This window comes from Physeter macrocephalus, chromosome 21, assembly GCF_002837175.3.
Source record: "Physeter macrocephalus isolate SW-GA chromosome 21, ASM283717v5, whole genome shotgun sequence".
In the NCBI taxonomy this organism is placed as follows: Eukaryota; Metazoa; Chordata; class Mammalia; order Artiodactyla; family Physeteridae; genus Physeter; species Physeter macrocephalus.
The window spans coordinates 121606456-121624335 of record NC_041234.1 but is presented as its reverse complement, the minus strand read 5'-3'; the positions used below and the strand labels follow the sequence as shown (position 1 = coordinate 121624335).

The 17880-nt window shown below is 40.8% G+C and overlaps 1 protein-coding gene across 1 annotated transcript in view; it reads right to left on the bottom strand.

Annotated features, from left to right (window-relative positions):
• VBP1 (VHL binding protein 1) overlaps positions 1-17354 on the bottom strand; it is a 21084-nt gene extending 3730 nt beyond the window's left edge. The window contains exons 1-4 of the mRNA XM_007116827.2: positions 17217-17354; positions 13677-13801; positions 3063-3129; positions 1983-2081 (exon numbers count right to left, since the gene is read on the bottom strand). Coding sequence (XP_007116889.1) covers positions 1983-2081; positions 3063-3129; positions 13677-13801; positions 17217-17309 — 384 coding nt within the window. The 5' untranslated portion in view covers positions 17310-17354. The remainder of the gene's footprint in view (positions 1-1982; positions 2082-3062; positions 3130-13676; positions 13802-17216) is intronic.
• Between the last annotated feature and the right edge of the window lie 526 nt (positions 17355-17880).

Here is a 17880-nt window from a genome sequence, read left to right as displayed (position 1 = left end):
CAGTGAGAGGCCCACGCACCACAAAAAAAAAAAAAAAAAAAAAAAAAAAGAAAACAGAGGCTCCGAGAGGTCAGGTTACCTATGCTTTTGGGGATACTATATAAATGGAAGAATTACCATAAGAACCAGTATCTTTAGTTACCAAATCCTATCTTTCTACTAGCTCTATTGTGACACCAAACAGTATTACATTCAGATCAACTGAAATAGTTGTTTCTGAGCTTAAGATACCAAGTTTTCAAAAACATACATATTATCTACATTTGATCCATTGAGAGAAACAGCTGGCTTTTACTGCCCCCTTCCTACCTCCAGAGTAAATGCTGACACAGGGGGAACCATACTCCTAGCACCTGACTTAACACCGGGCATTTCCTGAACCACTTTCCTTATCTGACAAATGGAATTTAAAAATTACTCAAAGGATTGTTGGAAGAATTAAATGAGACAACATGAAAGTGCTTAGCACAAAGTAGGTGCTACATTCTTATTGACTGAATATGCCAATCCATGATAATTAGAAAACTGTATAAAAATTCAGATAGGACTAAAAATATTCAGTGCAGAGTAAATGCCTCTCTAAACCCAGACCCACAATCTCATTTCTCAATGACTGATGCTTATTACTTTTTCTTTTCCAGAAAATTTCTACACTTTGCTTACTTTTAACAGGAGAAAATCGAATACATTTAAAAACACTTCATTCATGTCAAAAAACATCAGTCATTCATTCAGGAAGCACCCTGTGCCAAGTATATCTCCTTAGTTGATTCACCCCTCAAATACTGCCTGATCAGCCTATTTGATGGTCTAATAGTCACCTCAAGACTGACATGCCCAAAACACAACTCCAAGTCGCCCTGCAAACCTGTTAGTCCTTTGCCTGTGATATGAGTTACAAATATTTTTCCTGTTGATTGTCTTTTGACTTTCCTCATGGTTTCTGAGTTTTGAGGTGTGAAAAACCATCCTTATTTCAGGGCTCCAAATAAGTTATCTGTGACTTGGCCTACAATTTTGATGGTGTCAGTATTTCATCACACATTTCAAATGTGATCCACTTGGAATTCACCCTCCTGTAAGGTGGGGTCCAGCCATAATTCTCTCTTGAGAGAGAGAGCTCCCTGTTGTCCCAGTCTAGTTTATGAAATCATCTTATCCCCACTTGCAGATTAAATGTGTGCCAAGGGAAAGAGAAACAAAGGACAATAACCCCTAGGATTTGGGCTACTGGGTAGACAGCTGTTCCATTTACAGAACTAAAACTAAACAAGTACAGGAATTATGCTTGTAGAAATAAATGTACAAACTCTGAAAAGATTACAGCTAACAGAAATCAGGAGGAGGAAGTAAGAGACAGAGAAGTGAGTTTCCACGTACGAACCTGCCTATCTTTCATGGCACGAGACTGCCTCTCAGGGATGACTCTACAGGATAGCAAGCGGAAATCCTCCCAGCTGGGAGAGCTGAGAGCAGTCGTGACTGGCTGCTTTGTATGGGAACTTACCTGAGGTAACAAGACCTATGGATAGCTAGCTGGACAGTCAGGAATGGCTTGGCTGGTCGATCATGGGACTGAGAGGAGTAAAATAGGAAAAAATCACAGAGGAGGTCTGTGAAATCATCAAAATTGAAATATATGATTTTTTAATGGGTTCTAACCTCAAGGTTTTTGTAATAATCCTTGCCCCCTCAAATTCAGAGAGATCTTTCTAGAACTAACAAACTCTGATGATGAAGAAACATCTATCTAAGGTTCAACAGCACCTTCTGTTACATTTAAGAGAAAAAGCATCAGTTGGAGGGGAAGCAGGGTTTGGGTCCGCTTTGTTCTGCTTGGGAGAGACTCGAGCACGTTTCTGCGGCAATCTTCCTCACACTCCCGACGCCCCTGAACGCCACCCCTTCATTCCTTCCACAGCTTCAACAATAATGCTTTACAAATGTCAGCCAAGGAAGCTGTGGCTACTACGTTTACTTACCCCCAACCACAGACACACTTTATCGGTAGGAGGAACTGAAGCTTTGCAATACAGGTTATCTGCCAGTAAGAACCTGGTCTCCAGTGAATTGGTGGACTCCTTCAAAAAAAAATGACAGTACTGTAAACAGTCCATTTTCACACCAAGGTTATAAGGAAGAGATCACAGAGCTGAACCTAAGCCATTTAAAACAGTCCTATCAGGCAGATTAAGCAGAGTGGTAAAGAAAGGAATGCTGGAGCCAGACGGATGGGCAGGAGGGCTTGTGCGTTCTGGCTCAGCTACTGACTATAGCTCTGAAGGCTGTGGCAAGCAGAGTTCTCACACCCCCACACACACCCCCACACACACCCCAGTGCCTGGCACAGCGAAAGCACTAGACAAGCGCTATCTATTATTACTTCATCAGTGCTCCATGCTCAACAACCAGTTTTCTGAAGCCTCTTATTAAGTTCGTGACATAAAAAACATACTAGAAATGTAGTTATTCTACCAGTCAAGTAATAAACCATATATACACACACATATACATAATATTTTAAATACAATATACTTATGACATTTAATTTTTACAGCCTGCTCATGTAACAAATATTGGATGAGGACTCGGAAGATTCTCAAATCCAGTTCTGCCAGTAACTAGCTATGTAACAGTGGTCAAGTGTAACCTCTTTGCAAATGTTGCCTCAGCAGTGAAATGAGAACCTGAAACGTCATTTCTAAAATTCTTTCCAGCTCTATAAGTACTGGACTCACTCCTTATTCTTAGGGAGAAAAATAACATTAACAACAACAAAAACTATTAGATGCTGCTACCTCAAAATGACATTTTCTTTTTGTACTTAAAATAATTTCAAATTGCATTTAAGTTCTGCAGATACTACATATTAAGTAAAATACCCCAAGAAGTGTGGGTCCTAGAATTAAATCTGACTTTTGGCGGAAAGCCACATGTCTGTCTGTGACATCAGTACACGTGCTCAGGACTGGTTCAAATACCAGCGACCAAGGAGTCAAGGAACACATGTCTCTGCTGAAGTATCCTGGTTTGCTAATGTTTACAAAGAAAAATGCACTTACTTTTTTCTTCTGCATGTACTTTAGAATTTCTAAAGTCTGCTTAATTTCAGGAATCTGACCTTTTAGCCTGTGAATAAGAAAAAGGTTAACTTAGTACTTGGCACCAGGACACAGTCTTACTAGCTTTGCATTTTCTACTGATATGTTTTGAGGACAATTTATAAATATGAAATATTTAAGATATTTTATCTGTAAGATATTTAATAAATTTTGTTTATTAAAATATTTAAGATATTTCAGACACAAACATTTATTAAAATATTTAGATATAATAGCAAATATTTACAGAATGACTACTATGCACAGAGTCCTATTCTATACGTCAACCCCCCCATCATTAGTTAACATTTCTAGAGAAAATCATATTCCACAGAGGTAATTCAGAGGTTCTACATTTAATTAGAATTGCATTTTAAATACTCATTTTTAAAATAACATGCATTCAAATATTATATTCTAAATTGAAAACCACCAACTCCCTCAGTCATAGGCAGCTCAGCGCCAGCAAGTGCAGGGACAGCTTCTCAGGGCCTGAGCTTCCCACACTGTAAAAGCACTCGACTGCCTAACACACCACAGTAAGATACAGTACAACTCTGCAATTCTTTTAAGCTTTGGGTAATTTTTCTTTAATTTTTATGTTGAAAAATACTTTCTTTTCAAGTTAGGTAACAACTGTTCTTAAAATTATAAATGGATCACTGTTTGAACACAAGAAATTTAAGAAAACGATGGACATGAAGAGACTGATCAGACTCAACAGGTAAGTTATATTATAGCTACTAGAAAAACAACTAGCCTGGAACAACTGGCCATCCACACATAAAAAAAATGAATCTAGATACAGACGCTACACATTTCACAAAACTTAAGTTCACATGAGTCACATACCTAAAGGTACAATGCAAAACTATAAAGCTCCTAGAAGATATCACAGGAGAAAACCTAAATGACCTTGGGTATGGTGATGACTTTTTAGATACAACACCAAAGGCACAATCCATGAAAGAAAGAATTGACATGCTGGACTTTATTAAAATTAACAACTTCCACTCTGCACAAGACCCTGTCAAGAGAACAAAAAGACAAGCCACCGACTGTGGGAAAATATTTGCAAAAGACACATTTGATAAAGGACTGGTATTCAAAATACCCAAAGAACTCTCGAAACTCAACAATAAGAAAATGAACAATTGGATTAAAAAAATGGACCAAAGCCTTTAACAGATACCCTACCAAAGATATACACATGGCAAATAAGCATATGAAAAGATGCTCCACATCATATGTCATCAGAGGATTGCAAATTAAAACAACGAGATACCACTACACACCTATTACAATGGCCAAAATCCAGACACTGACAAGTCCGGATGTTGGTGAGGATGTAGAGCAAGAGCCACTTTGGAAGACGGTGTGTCAGGTTCTTACAAAATAAAAATACTCTGACCATATGACCCAGCAATCATGCTCCTTGGTATTTACCCAAAGGAGCTGAAAACTTAGGTCCACACAAAAACTGCACACAAATGCTTATGGAAGCTTTATTCATAATTGCCAAAACTTGGAAGCAACCAAGTTGACCTTGGCAGGCAAATGGAGAAATAAACTGTGGTCCATCCAGACAATGGAACAGTATTCACTGCTAACAAGAAATGATCTATCAAGCCACGAAAAGCCATGGAGGAACCTTGAATGCATATGACTAAGTGAAGGACGCCAACCTGAAAAGGCTGCAGACTATATGATTCCAGCTATAAGACACTCTGGAAAAGACAAAACTATGGAGACGGTAAAAGGATCAGTGGTTGCCAGGGGTTTAGGAGGGGGAGGGAGGGATGAACATGCTGAGCACAGAGCATTCTTAGGGCAGTGAAACTACTCTGTATGATGCTATAATGGTGGATACATGACATCGTGCATGTGTCCAAACCCACAGAATGTACAACACAAGGGTGAACACTAATGTAAACTATGGACTTTAGTTAATAATAACATATCAATCTTGGCTCATCAATTGTAACAAATGTTCCACTCCGGTGAAGGGTGTTGATAATGGGGAGGCTACGTGTGTTGGGGGGCAGGGGCTATACAGGAAATCTCTGTATCTGGGGGGGGGGGGGGGGGGGGGGGGGGGGGGGGGGGGGGGGGGGGGCAGGAGCTATACAGGAAATCTCTGTATATTCTGCTCAAGTTTGCTATGAAACTAAAACTGGCCTAAAAAAATAAAGCATATTAAAAATAATTTTTAAAAACGACTAGCAACTAATTCCCAAATGAAATCAATCTCACTGACAAGAAAAATAAGAGATAAAAATATGCTGAAAGGGCCTCCCTGGTGGCGCAGTGGTTGCGCGTCCGCCTGCCGATACAGGGGAACCGGGTTCGCGCCCCGGTCTGGGAGGATCCCACATGCCGCGGAGCGGCTGGGCCCGTGAGCCATGGCCGCTGAGCCTGCGCGTCCGGAGCCTGTGCTCCGCAACGGGAGAGGCCACAACAGAGGGAGGCCCGCATACCACAAAAAAAAAAAAAAAAAAAAAAAAAAAATATGCTGAAAACACTCAAAGTCAAACTTAGAGAAGAAAGAATGAAACATTTTTAGCTCTTTTTTTGGATTAAAGCTGCCCAAGGCTTTAAAGTGTTTTGCATGGAAAAATGTGCAAAACAGTTCTGGGAGTCCTGTCAAATCACAATGTAATCTGTAAGAAAACAGACTAAGGATACAAAAACACAGCTGTGGTTCTTGCAAAATACATTTAACAAAATATTAGAGATCAGCATGTAAACAAAATTTAAATATGATAATGAAAATGTACTTTCTGAATTATATAAAGGAAGTCACATCATGTGTGAAGAAGGTTAGCACGGCAAACTTTATTACAGCGTGTGCTACTGACCCGGCAAATATGTCAGATAAGCCTGCTGCTTAAAAAACAGTATCACTATCTGGTAGTACAGCCCAGTGAAGAATTGAGAAACACACCCTTAGCGTTGATTTTTTTTTTAAAGCGTAGTCTGAAGGCTAATGTTCTGTGAACTCTTTACAATTCAATATGGATGTCGTAGATCTCTCAATTTTGCTTATTTTTGTATATGTTGATATAGGTAAATGCTAGAAAGATCTACATGCAATCATTTATAAAATATCTGATACACATAACATTAGTATGTTCAGATCAAGTTTTTTTGTCATGTAAATGATTTCTATGATTGACTGACAGATTGATTTATGGCTGAGTTGGGTCTTCGTTGCTGTGCGTGGGCCTTCTCTAGTTGCGGCGAGCAGGGACTACTCTTCGTTGCAGTGCACGAGCTTCTCATTGCGGTGGCTTCTCTTGTTGCGGAGCACAGGCTCTAGGCGCGCGGGCTCTGTAGCTGTGGCTTGCGGGCTCTAGAGCGCAGGCCACTGTACAAGTCTGAGCAATACAGCCTCCCCACCCTGCTCTGTCCCAAAAGATAGCAGCTCTCCTGAACTGTGTGTTTACAGTCCCTTTTTTACTTTTTCAAATAGTTTCATCACATTTATGTGTATCCCTGAACAATATATTCTTTGCTAGTTTCTTAGCTTAATACAAATGGTCTCATGTTGTAGGCATTTTTCTGGGGTTTTGCTTTATAACTCAATTAAGTTCCTAAGATTTGTTCATTCATCTTCACTGCTGTGTAATATCCATTTAAAAATATAACACAACTTGTTTATCCACTTCCTATCAACAGACACCTGGATCAGTTCTAGATCTTTGTTATTCCATGAACAATGGAAATCTCTAGGTCCTGGGAGTGGGTGGGGAAGTGAGAGGGAAGACAGCAGCTTAGAGGGGAAGTGGATCAACTCTTCAAAGGGGGAATTTAAGGCTAAAGGGTAACTTTTTAGGTGTTTTTCCTCCCCCTAAATTGCTGTGGGTGAATCACATTACCTACCCCATCACTGCTACAGGGCAGGAAAACAGCAGAATGGGCCAAAGGCAGGGAGAAGGTCAGGCTGAGGAGCTGAGAATACAGGTACTGGCCCCCAGCAGTTCCCCTTTGCCCACTCCCCCTCCCAGGGGAGATGCCAGTGAAAACAGCCAGACAGAGGAACGGAAAGAATGTCCCAGAGGCCAAGGCACCTGGTAGGGGAGAAACAGCATTTGTCCAACGGCTGTGCCCCAGAGTGTAAACCCCGCCCACCAGGAGGGACTTGAATTACTCCTGTTCCCACACACAATAATGGCCAAAGGAACTGATAACCCTGAGGGAATATGAGCTGATGGGGAAAAAAATGGTAATCTGATAAACTCAACTGCAAAATAAAATAAAGACAATAAACTCGACAACCTGTACCAGATGAAACAAAATCAAATTCTACAAGATTATACAGTGAGTATTTAAAAATACTTCAAAGAGGGCTTCCCTGGTGGCACAGTGGTTGAGAGTCCGCCTGCCGATGCAGGGGACATGGGTTTGTGCCCCGGTCCAGGAGGATCCCACATGCCGCGGAGTGGCTGGGCCCGTGAGCCATGGCCGCTGAGCCTGCTGAGCCATGGCCACTGAGCCTACGCGTCCGGAGCCTGTGCTCTGCAACGGGAGAGGCCAGAACAGTAAGAGGCCGGCGTACTCCAAAAAAAAAAAAAAAAAAAAAAAAAAAAAAAAAAAAAAAACTTCAAAGAGAAAAGACAGGATACTGGTAATATGAAGAAGAAACAAGTAGCTGTAAGAAGAACCAACCAAAAATACTAGGTATAAAAAGTGTAATGGTTGAAATAAGGAACTCACAGATATCCATTTAATTGCCAAAAGACAAATTACCGAAATAGAAGAAGAGAGGAAATAATAAAGAGACAGGGAAGGCAGAATTAGAAGAGTCAACATCCATATTAACAGGAATCCCAAAAGGAGAGAAGGAAAAAAATTAACAGATGACAGAAAAAATGAAAAAATGATAATCACAAAATTTCCAGTTAGAGAAAGATAAAGCACATATAATTCATATGTTAAAGAGTTCACTACAAGAGAATGAAACACTAAATAACATTTTTTAATATACCTATCAATAATTACTTTATTTACATATTTTTAAAAATAGATCTTTATTGGAGTATAATTGCTTCACAATATGTGTCAGTTTCTGCTGTATAACAAAGTGAATCAGCCATATGCATATAAATGTCCCCATATCCCCTTCCTCCCACCCTCCCTATCCCAGCCCTCTAGGTCATGGCCAAGCACCAAGCCGATCTCCCTGTGCTATGCTGCTGCTTCCTATACAGCTGAAGGTAAAGTTAAATGACAGGCTGCAACAAAATATTTACAACACCTGTAAAGAAAAGGTTAGTATCCAAACTACACAGCCGTCTGCTGCAAAACAACTCAGTCAAGCACAGAAACGGTTTTTGTTGCACAGCTGGTATCACAGAGGTGAGGGAACTTTCAGAAAAAATAAAAGGGAATAAAACTGGAAAAGGCTTTGAGTTGAGCAGTGAGGACTGGAGAAAAGCAGGCATCTCAAGGCAGGTGACAATACCAGCTGTAGACCTGAGCCTGGGCCCCTGACGCTCAGCTCAACAGGGGAGCTCACATATTAAGTGCAAGAACTTGGAACAGGGCTCAAGCAGTCCAAGGCTGATGAAGACCCACAGCTCCTGCAACAGCAAAATCCTCTATAGATAAAAGCAATCCACACAGGTATCCATGGTTACAGGAAGCTGACATACAGTTAGTTAAGGAAGAATTTAAGAAAGATATCCTCACAAAGACAAATTATAGTCAGATAAAACAAGAGATGATAATCTTGAAAGTATCCAAAAAGAAAAATTAGTTTATCTAAAAAAGATTTAAAATAATAACCATATGTTGTTTACATGGAACACCCTTAAATATAAATAATAAATAAGTTGAAAGAAAAGGGATTGGAAAAGATACACCAGGAAAATGTTAGCCACCACTCCTGAGTATATATCTGGAAAAAACTATAATTCGAAAAGATACATGCACCCCACTGTTCATTGTAACACTATTTACAATAGCCAAGACATGGAAGCAACCTAAATGTCCATCAACAGATGAATCGATAAAGAAGACGTGTTACATGTATACAATGGAATATTACTCAGCCATAAAAAAGAACGAAATAATGCCATTTGCAGCAACATGGATGGACCCAGAGATTGTCATACTGAGCGAAGTAACTCAGACAGAGAAAGACAAATATCATATGATACTGCTTACATGTGGAATCTAAAAAAAATGGTACAAATGAACTTATTTAGAAAACGGAAATAGAGTCACAGATGTAGAAAACAAACTTACGGTTACAAGAGGGGGAAGGGGGGAGGGATAAATTGGGAGATTGGGATTGACATATACACACTACTATACATAAAATAGATAACTAGTAAGAACCTACTGTATAGCATAGGGAACTCTACTCAATACTCTGTAATGACCTATATGGGAAAAGAATCTAAAAAATAATGGATATATGTATGTGTATAACTGACTCACTTTACTGTACACCTGAAACTAACACATTGTAAATCAACTATACTCTAATAAAAATTTTTTTAATGTTAGCCAAAAGAAAGCTGGAGTAACTCTAAGTGTCCAACAAAACTGACTAAAACAATAAGCATTATTTTACATAGGGTTAAATTCACCAAGAAGACTTCATAATTCTCAAATTGCATGCACCTAATAGAATAGACTAAAAAGCTTTAAAAAAAAAAGAATAGAAATTGTTTCAGGTTAAGCTGGCAGCAGACTAGCACTTGCACCTCAAACTGTTCACGTAGCAGAGAGCTATTGAGGTGACAGGAGCTACAGGGCTATTCCTGCAAGGGAACAAAGTGACAGGGGAGATGATTTCCTGCAGCCACTTTTTACCAAAGAGTACATGAAGGGACATTTCTCTTTATAGAAATATGCCAGCTTATTAATAAATAAAAAATAAATAACTGAATTAGAACATCATCATTTTGCAACTCTTAATTAATGGATCTAGGAATTCAGTATCATTCTAAGAAACAACTAGATACTATCTGCCTCTTAATGGAGAAACAATACACAAACCTATGAAGCACTGTTGCCAAAAAAGAAAAAAAAAAAAGAAACAAAAGAGAAGAAAAACCTGACTATGAACAAGACTGCATATACAACTATCAACTTATAATAAACAGAAAGGGCAAAGAAACATGCCTGAAGATCCCACAATTGCTTTGAAATTTAGCAACATACTTCTGAATAACCCATAGATTATGAATCTAAATGTGAAAGATAAAACAATAAAGCTTTGAGAATAAAACATTAAGAGAATATCTTCATGAACTTGGGATATTTCTTAAATAGGACACAAAAAGCACTAACCATTAAGGAAAAATTCTTAAACTACATTAAAAATAAAGGGTGATGACTCACACAGTATATCCACAGTGCTTCCATTTAAAAAAAGAAATCGGAAGCCTACCATATACCACACATAAAAATAAACTTCCGATGGATTAAGAAGTTAGATATGAAAATGAAAAATTTTAAGACTTTTAGAAGAACACTTAGGAGTATGTCTTTTTGAACATGGAATACAAAATAGGATTTCTTAAACAATACACAAAGAGCACTAACTATTAAGAGAACTTTTGACTTAAAACATTTAAATTAAGAACTACTCATCAAAAGAAATCATAAGGGGAAAAAAAAGACAAATTACAAAAGCAAGAAAAATTTCTCACATATAACCTAAAAGGACTAGTATCCAATATATAAAGAATTCCTACAAATAAAAAAAGACAACCAACCCATTATTAAATGAATAAAACTCTTCAAAAAAGTTTTCCACATTTGCTGTCTCCATCATTCTCCTTTGAACCACTGGGCCAACACTGTTCCCATCCAGAACACCAATGACTTCCACTTTGCTAAGACCAAGTCCATTCTCAGTCCTTATCCCACTCGGGTGAGCCATCCGCAGCATTTGACACAGGTGATCATTCCCTCCTCCATGATACATTTTCTTAGCTAGGCTTCTGGAACCCCATGATCTCCCAGTTTCCCTGACCTCACTTAAGGCTTCTTTTCAATCTTTTTTGCTGATGTTCCCTCTTCTCCCTAACTTCTTACTGTTGCAATGTCCAGATCTTTGATCTTCTCTTCACTTGCATGCACTCTCTTAGTGATGGACCTCATTCAGTCCCCTGGCTTTAAACGACTCCCAAATTTTTATCTCCAGCCCAGATCGCTCCCAAAATTCACATTCATATATTTAACTGTCTACCTAACACCTCCACCTGGATGTCCAAAAGGCATCTCAAATGTGTCCAGAATTGAACTCCTCCTGATCTTCCCCCAAACCTGCTCCACCCACAGTCTTCTCAGATGGTGGTAACTCTCCCTTCCAGTTGCTCAGACCTGGGAGCCATCCCACATGCCTCCACAGTACTAGAGTTACCAAGGTAACTTCGACACACAGATTCCCGCCACTTCCCCAAGGCTTGGTTCTGAGGTCCATTTTCTTCTCTATCTGTAACCTCCATGCAAATGACCTCAAAGCCAATGGCTTTATGCTTCTTTTTCAAATAAAAATAAACTTTTATTATACAAGCAGTCAATGTACATTGCAGAAAATTAAGAACACAAGTAAGCAAAATAAGAAAAATGCCATTTCCCACCACCCAAAGATTACCACTGTTAATATAACATTAGTGTCAATTCTTCCAGGTATTTCCGTGCACACACACATTTTTTCCCCAAATAAGAAGAGATAATGTTCATAGTGTTTTCTATCCTTTTTCCTACTAACACCCCTCATCTGTCCATGTTGATGACTTTTCATATCCTCTAACACCTATAGCCCTATTCAAATGTCCTCAGTGGTCACCAAAATCAAATGAGAAAATATATCTAAAAACAAACTTTTGGTTTGTTTTTTATTGTTTTCTTTTTTTTTTTTTGGTCACGCCGCGTGGCTTGTGGGATCTTAGTTCCCTGACCAGGGATTGAACCCGCACCCTCAGCAGTGAAAGCACGAGTCCTAACCACTGGACCACCAGGGAATTCTCATCTAAAAACAAACTTTTGTATTTTTGCGTAAGTGGTACCCTCACGCCCAGACTACCCTTCCTCGCTGGAGCCTGCCTCCAGACTCATAACCAGGCTTCAGAATTCTGCACAGCCATCTGCTTCTCTTGGAAGTTTCCCCTGAGCCCCTCTGTCCCCTCAGATCACCCGTTCCCCCCCGCTAACTCATTACTGTGCACCATAACACCTCGACTGCTATACTCTGCGTACTCATTTAAATATCTATCATGCCCCTAAACCATAACCCTGTTGAAAGCAGATACTGGACCTTATTTCACCCAAAACAGTATCTGGCACCTATTAGGAATTCCATAAAAATTCAACTGACAGAAGAATGCTGTCACATATGTATAGCAGGTATCTGTTGGTATTTATTACTGTGAATTGATTTCGTAAGCTACTACGAACATACAGGGGAATAAAGGATCGAGAGCAAGAATACTTCTGCCCGATCACTTATGAAGTCTTGGCAAAGTCACGACTTCCGTGGGTTTCTCATCTCATCGGCAAAATGAAAAGAATGAACTAGACATTTAAGATGTTACGATCCTAGATGCTTTGGAATAAGGACGTCAATGTTCATTCTATTACCTTTTCAAAAGCATCTTTAGACTGACAATACCAAAGTGCTGGTGAGAATGAAGAACAACTGGAACTCCCAATACATTGCTGGTGGCAGTGTAATATGCTAAAGCCACCTAGGAGGACTTTTGGCAGTTTCTCATAAAATTAAACATACACTTACCATACAAGTCAGCAATTCTACCCCTTGGATAATTACCCAGGAGAAATGAAAACATATGTCCACCCAAAGACTTAAAACCAAATGGGGAGGGCTTCCCTGGTGGTGCAGCGGTTTAGAGTCCGCCTGCCGATGCAGGGGACACGGGTTCGTGCCCTGGTCCGGGAAGATCCCACATGCCGCCGAGCGGCTGGGCCCGTGAGCCATGGCCACCGAGCCTGCGCGTCTGGAGCCTGTGCTCCGCAACGGGAGAGGCCACAACAGTGAGAGGCCCGCGTACCGCAAAAAAAAAAAAAAAAACCAACACAAAAACCAACACAAATGGGGAAACAAACCAAATGTCCATCCACAAGCAAATAGATAAAAATAGACAAAAACTGTCGTACATCCACATACAATGGAAAATGACTCAGCACTAAAAAGAAACTAATTTACTGATACACACAACACCATAGATGACTCTCAAAAAGCATTAGACTAAGTGTAATAAGCCTGACGTAAAACAGTAGTTACTATATGCTTCCATTTATATGAAGTTCAAGAACAGACAAAACTAATTTATGGTGAAAATAATCAGAACAGTGGTTGTCTCTGGGAGTGTGCAGGGTTGGGCGGAAAGGGGCAGGAGGAAACTTCCTGAGGTAACAGAAATGTTCCATATATTGATCTGGGCAATGGTTACAGAAGTGGATACACTTATAAAAACTCATCAAACTGAACATTCAACGCATAGACATTTTATCTGTATGCAAATCATGTCTCGATCTTTTAAAAGTTTAAGCTATATAATATTAATTTTAAAACCTCAGAAATTTTGCACTTACCTCCTTTTCTTTTGAGCAAGGTTGAGCTCCATAAACTTATACTTCTGGTACTGTTCATCCAGCTTCTTCAGTACTGTATCTGCAGTCTCATTCCCAGGCTGTTTCATGAAGGAATCTACATCTTCCTTTAATACAAAAAAGAATACATTACAAATTTTAGAATTCATACCTCTGATTTTTGACTGCTTTAGCTTTATTTTTAAACATAAAAAGAGCTTGTGTTTCTTTTTCTCCAAAGGCTTGTTTTTAACCAAAAAAGTAGTTATAAAAAGTTAGAGACCATTTCAGACAGTGCACATACATTATGTAGCTAATTTATTATTCTTCCACCTTCCTCTTTTTATTTATATATAGGGAAATAAAGATGACCTTGTCTGCTTTATACATCCGCCATGCAGCACTAGCAATAAATATGAAAATTACCAACAGTCAAACACATTGCCTAGTCATGTGACCTAGCCACAAAACGATTCAACAGGCTGTGTGCCAAAATTATAGATTTTATTACTGAAATTTTTAACTCAACAAGTTCTGCCACAGATATCATGCTAAATATCGTCATTAGGTTCCCAAGACAAGTCACAACTGCTTCCTTGAGTATCAAGTGGTTGAAATAAAGTAAGCCTAAAAGGCAAACTGAACAATCTTTTGTAACAGGAATAAAGAAGCAAAAGAAAAGCAATAAAACTGAACTGCATTTTTTTTAATGTATACTGCACATGCTGGTCCTTGAAGAAAAGCTAGTTAATTAGGTAAGGATCAGGAACTAAGTGAAACTATATGGAAACTTTAAGGAGATTCTGTAACAGCCTTCTAGTAGTTTAAAGAACTTTAGTCCCTCATTGCAACTAAGTTAAATTCAATTATCTAACAGTTTCTGCGATCTCTACATCATTATTCTTATCCATGCTTACTAGCTATAAGGGAGTATTTTAGCAGAAACAAGGCAAGAAGAAAAAAGAAGAGAAACACAGCAAGGGAGTGAACTATGAAGCCATCAAGCTAGAGACTGTAAAAGAAATTGAAAAGGTGAGGCTGAGGCAGCGGCTGAGTTCTGCATGGAGATGAAATGCATGCAGTTAAAATGCAGATAAATGCATTCTGGAGGTACAACGGAGATAGCATCTTCCTAGAAGGCTCATTGTAGGAAGAGAAATGTCAAAGTTTTTAGCACATGTTATTAGAAGCTTAGACTCTAGCAAGGAGAATTAACTACAGCAGCATAGGTTTGTGGTTAAGAGACAGGGGCTGCCGGGTTTGAATGCTGGCTTCATCACATACTAGATGACCTTGGGGAAGTTATTTAACCTTTCTCTTTGGCTCAATTTCCTCATCTGTAAAAAGAAAAAAAGTACCTTTTCCTCACAAGGGATTAAATGAATTAGCACGTGTAAAATACTTAGAAGAGTACACAACAGCTAGTAAGTGTTCAACATTAGATACGTATAAGTGAACTAAACTACAGGGAGGTCATATCTGAACTAGATGTTGAGAGATGGAGAGGTCAACAAATGGACAAGGGGGGAAAGGGACAATTAAAGCAGAGAAAGAAAACAAATTACTGCATCAACGGGAATGGGGAAAAGGCAAGGTGTGACTTTTAACCACTATCATCACAGATACTAATATATAGTAAGCATCTACTTGCAATACTGAAAGCACAGTCTCTGTTTCTCGGGCCAACTCTAACTACTGTTACTCCTATTTCAGTTAAAGAAACGGAGGCTCAGATTGTAAAATAATATGCTCAAGATTAAGCAGCAACTGGGAAGTAGAGACATGATTCAAACCTTGTTCTATTTAGAAACCATTGTTCTTTCTATAATACCATGTTATTCCAATTAGTTTAGGAACATACAAATATTTATGTAAATTTGGATTATTTATTATATTATATTGATAGAAATTTTAAGGTCTAGAAAAAATAACTTGTGACATTTTAGGGAAAATGCATTTTAAGATAACAGCTTATAAAGCCCTTTGATAAAGTTTATCCTCCTGAATTAGATTTCTGAAGCCATCTCTTGCTGAGCACCACGGGTGTGGTATTTTAAGGCACTATGGAAATTCAATCAACACTTAGTTATGAGCTTATACTGCGTGTCAGGTACTGTGCTAGCGTCAGGAGAAATGACAGGGAGCAAGATAATGACTTAACTTCCCTCCCAGTGGCAGAGCATGGCACAGAAGTAGAGCTCTGCAGCCCCACAGACTGCCCAAGTTCAAAGCCTGGGTAACTCACTTACACCCTGTGTGACTTGGAGCAAGTTACTCAAGGGCTCTGTGCCTCTGTTTCAACATGTACAAAACGAGAATAACAGTATCTGCCTCTTAGAGTTTTGTAAAAGCATTAGGAAAGTGCCCGGTATTCAACAAATTTTCTCTCTTGTTGACAGTTACCTGGGAGATGAGTGGAAAGAAATAAATGGCACGGTTCAGGGAGAAAAAACAAAATAACTGAAGAAAATAGTACAAGACCGAATCAGCAAATGCAAATATGCACAGAATGTATATAAAAGTGGTGTAAATGAAAGAATAAATAAAAGAAATGGGTCTTTTGAAGGCTGGAAGATACCATGAACAAAAAGGTAGAGACAAGGCAATATAGGTACAAACCAAAAGGCTGAGAAATTTCCATTAAGATTTTATAGTAGTTCAGGCAGAACTGAGTGGAGAAAGATGGGCGATACTGGCCTGGAAGGCCACTCAGGTTTTCTCTCATTATTCAAATAATATTCAAATACTATTTCGAGAACAGCCTTACGGCGGGGCCAGGATTGAAAGCACTACTTGTTTCCCTCTGTTTGGCCTTGGGTTGGTCTCCCTGTTCTGTGAAGCCTCCAACATTGCATTCCCTGCTTCCTCTCTTAACTGCACACGATTTATTCTCTAAGTTGTTAAGACCATTTAGCTAAAAGCAAATGTGGTTACACAGGGCTTCACTTAGACACCTTCTGGTGACCGCCCGTGGCCGACTAGCTAAAGCCTCAGGGGCCCAGCGGGCCACACAAGGCCTTCAAGGTCTCCCCGGTCCGACGTTCCCCTCCGCTTTCTTCCGAGGCAACCGGCCACCGCAGCCCTTCAACACACTAGGTGCCATTTCCTATGTTCACACCTGAGCTCCTCTGCCGGCTCGGTGCACCCCGTCACCATCTACGCATCGGTCTCCCCGGCACCTAGGCTGACTCTCAAGCTTCTCACCGCCTCCGTTTTTCCGGGAAGTAGGGTCGAAATCCCGCGTCGGGGATGGGCTGGGGCGGGAAGCGGTCCCTCAGAGCGGCCCCGCTTCCGCTCCTGAGTCCTTCGCCCCGCGCCTCCCCCCCACCATCTTCTGGGGCCTTCTCGGACCGCGCGCCCCCCGGCGGGTCCTGACACAGCTCAGTCGGTCCTGGCACGGAGGGGGAGAGCGGACGGAGCGCTCTCTCCGCGGTCCTTTAGCTCAATTCCTTCCCCCAACAACCGAGGCCGGGCTGGGGGCCAAGAAGGAAGGGGTAGCCCACAGCGCAGCGTCAAGATACCGAGCACCAGCGTGTCTCTTACCACGAAAACGGCCTCAGGAATCCCCAGGTGGAGCCGCCGGCCGTTCCCTCCAGCCACTTCTCCCAAACCACAACCTTCCTTACCGGCCGCCATCTTGGGGAAGCGAGCGCGCGGCTAACGGCCTGTCGAGCTGCCTGTAGCTGGGGGCCTATGATTGGCTCGCTCACAACGGAAGGCCCGCCCTTCGCTTGTGAGTCTGCACAATCATTGGCTCACAGGAAGTTGCCGCCCCTTACCCTTCGGACGAGTCGCCCAACCTTTGAGTTCTAATTGGTTGCGCGCAGGTGAGTGACAAGCGTGGAAGGACTGCCGAGGCGAAGCTGGCTCTGCAGGGAGAACCAATACCTAGTCCTGGGAAAAGGGATTCCGGGGGTTTTGTGGGTGGGCTGGCTGGAGGACCCTGACAATCGGGGACCAAGCCGGAACGGACCCCACTAGCACCCCAGAACACGCGGCACTCTCCAGAATAGCCTTCGAAGCGACCCGATCCCTTCTCGGACCCAAGCAAATCCGGGATCTAGACGCCATCACAGGGCCTGGGTCTCGGTGTGTTTCTGGGCCCACCATATTCACGAGCTTCCTGGCCCTTGAAGGGGACTTGTTTTGTGCCTGCTTCCGGGTGGACCCAGTGGCTTCATCCTAATAAACACTCCGCCCATTTTGT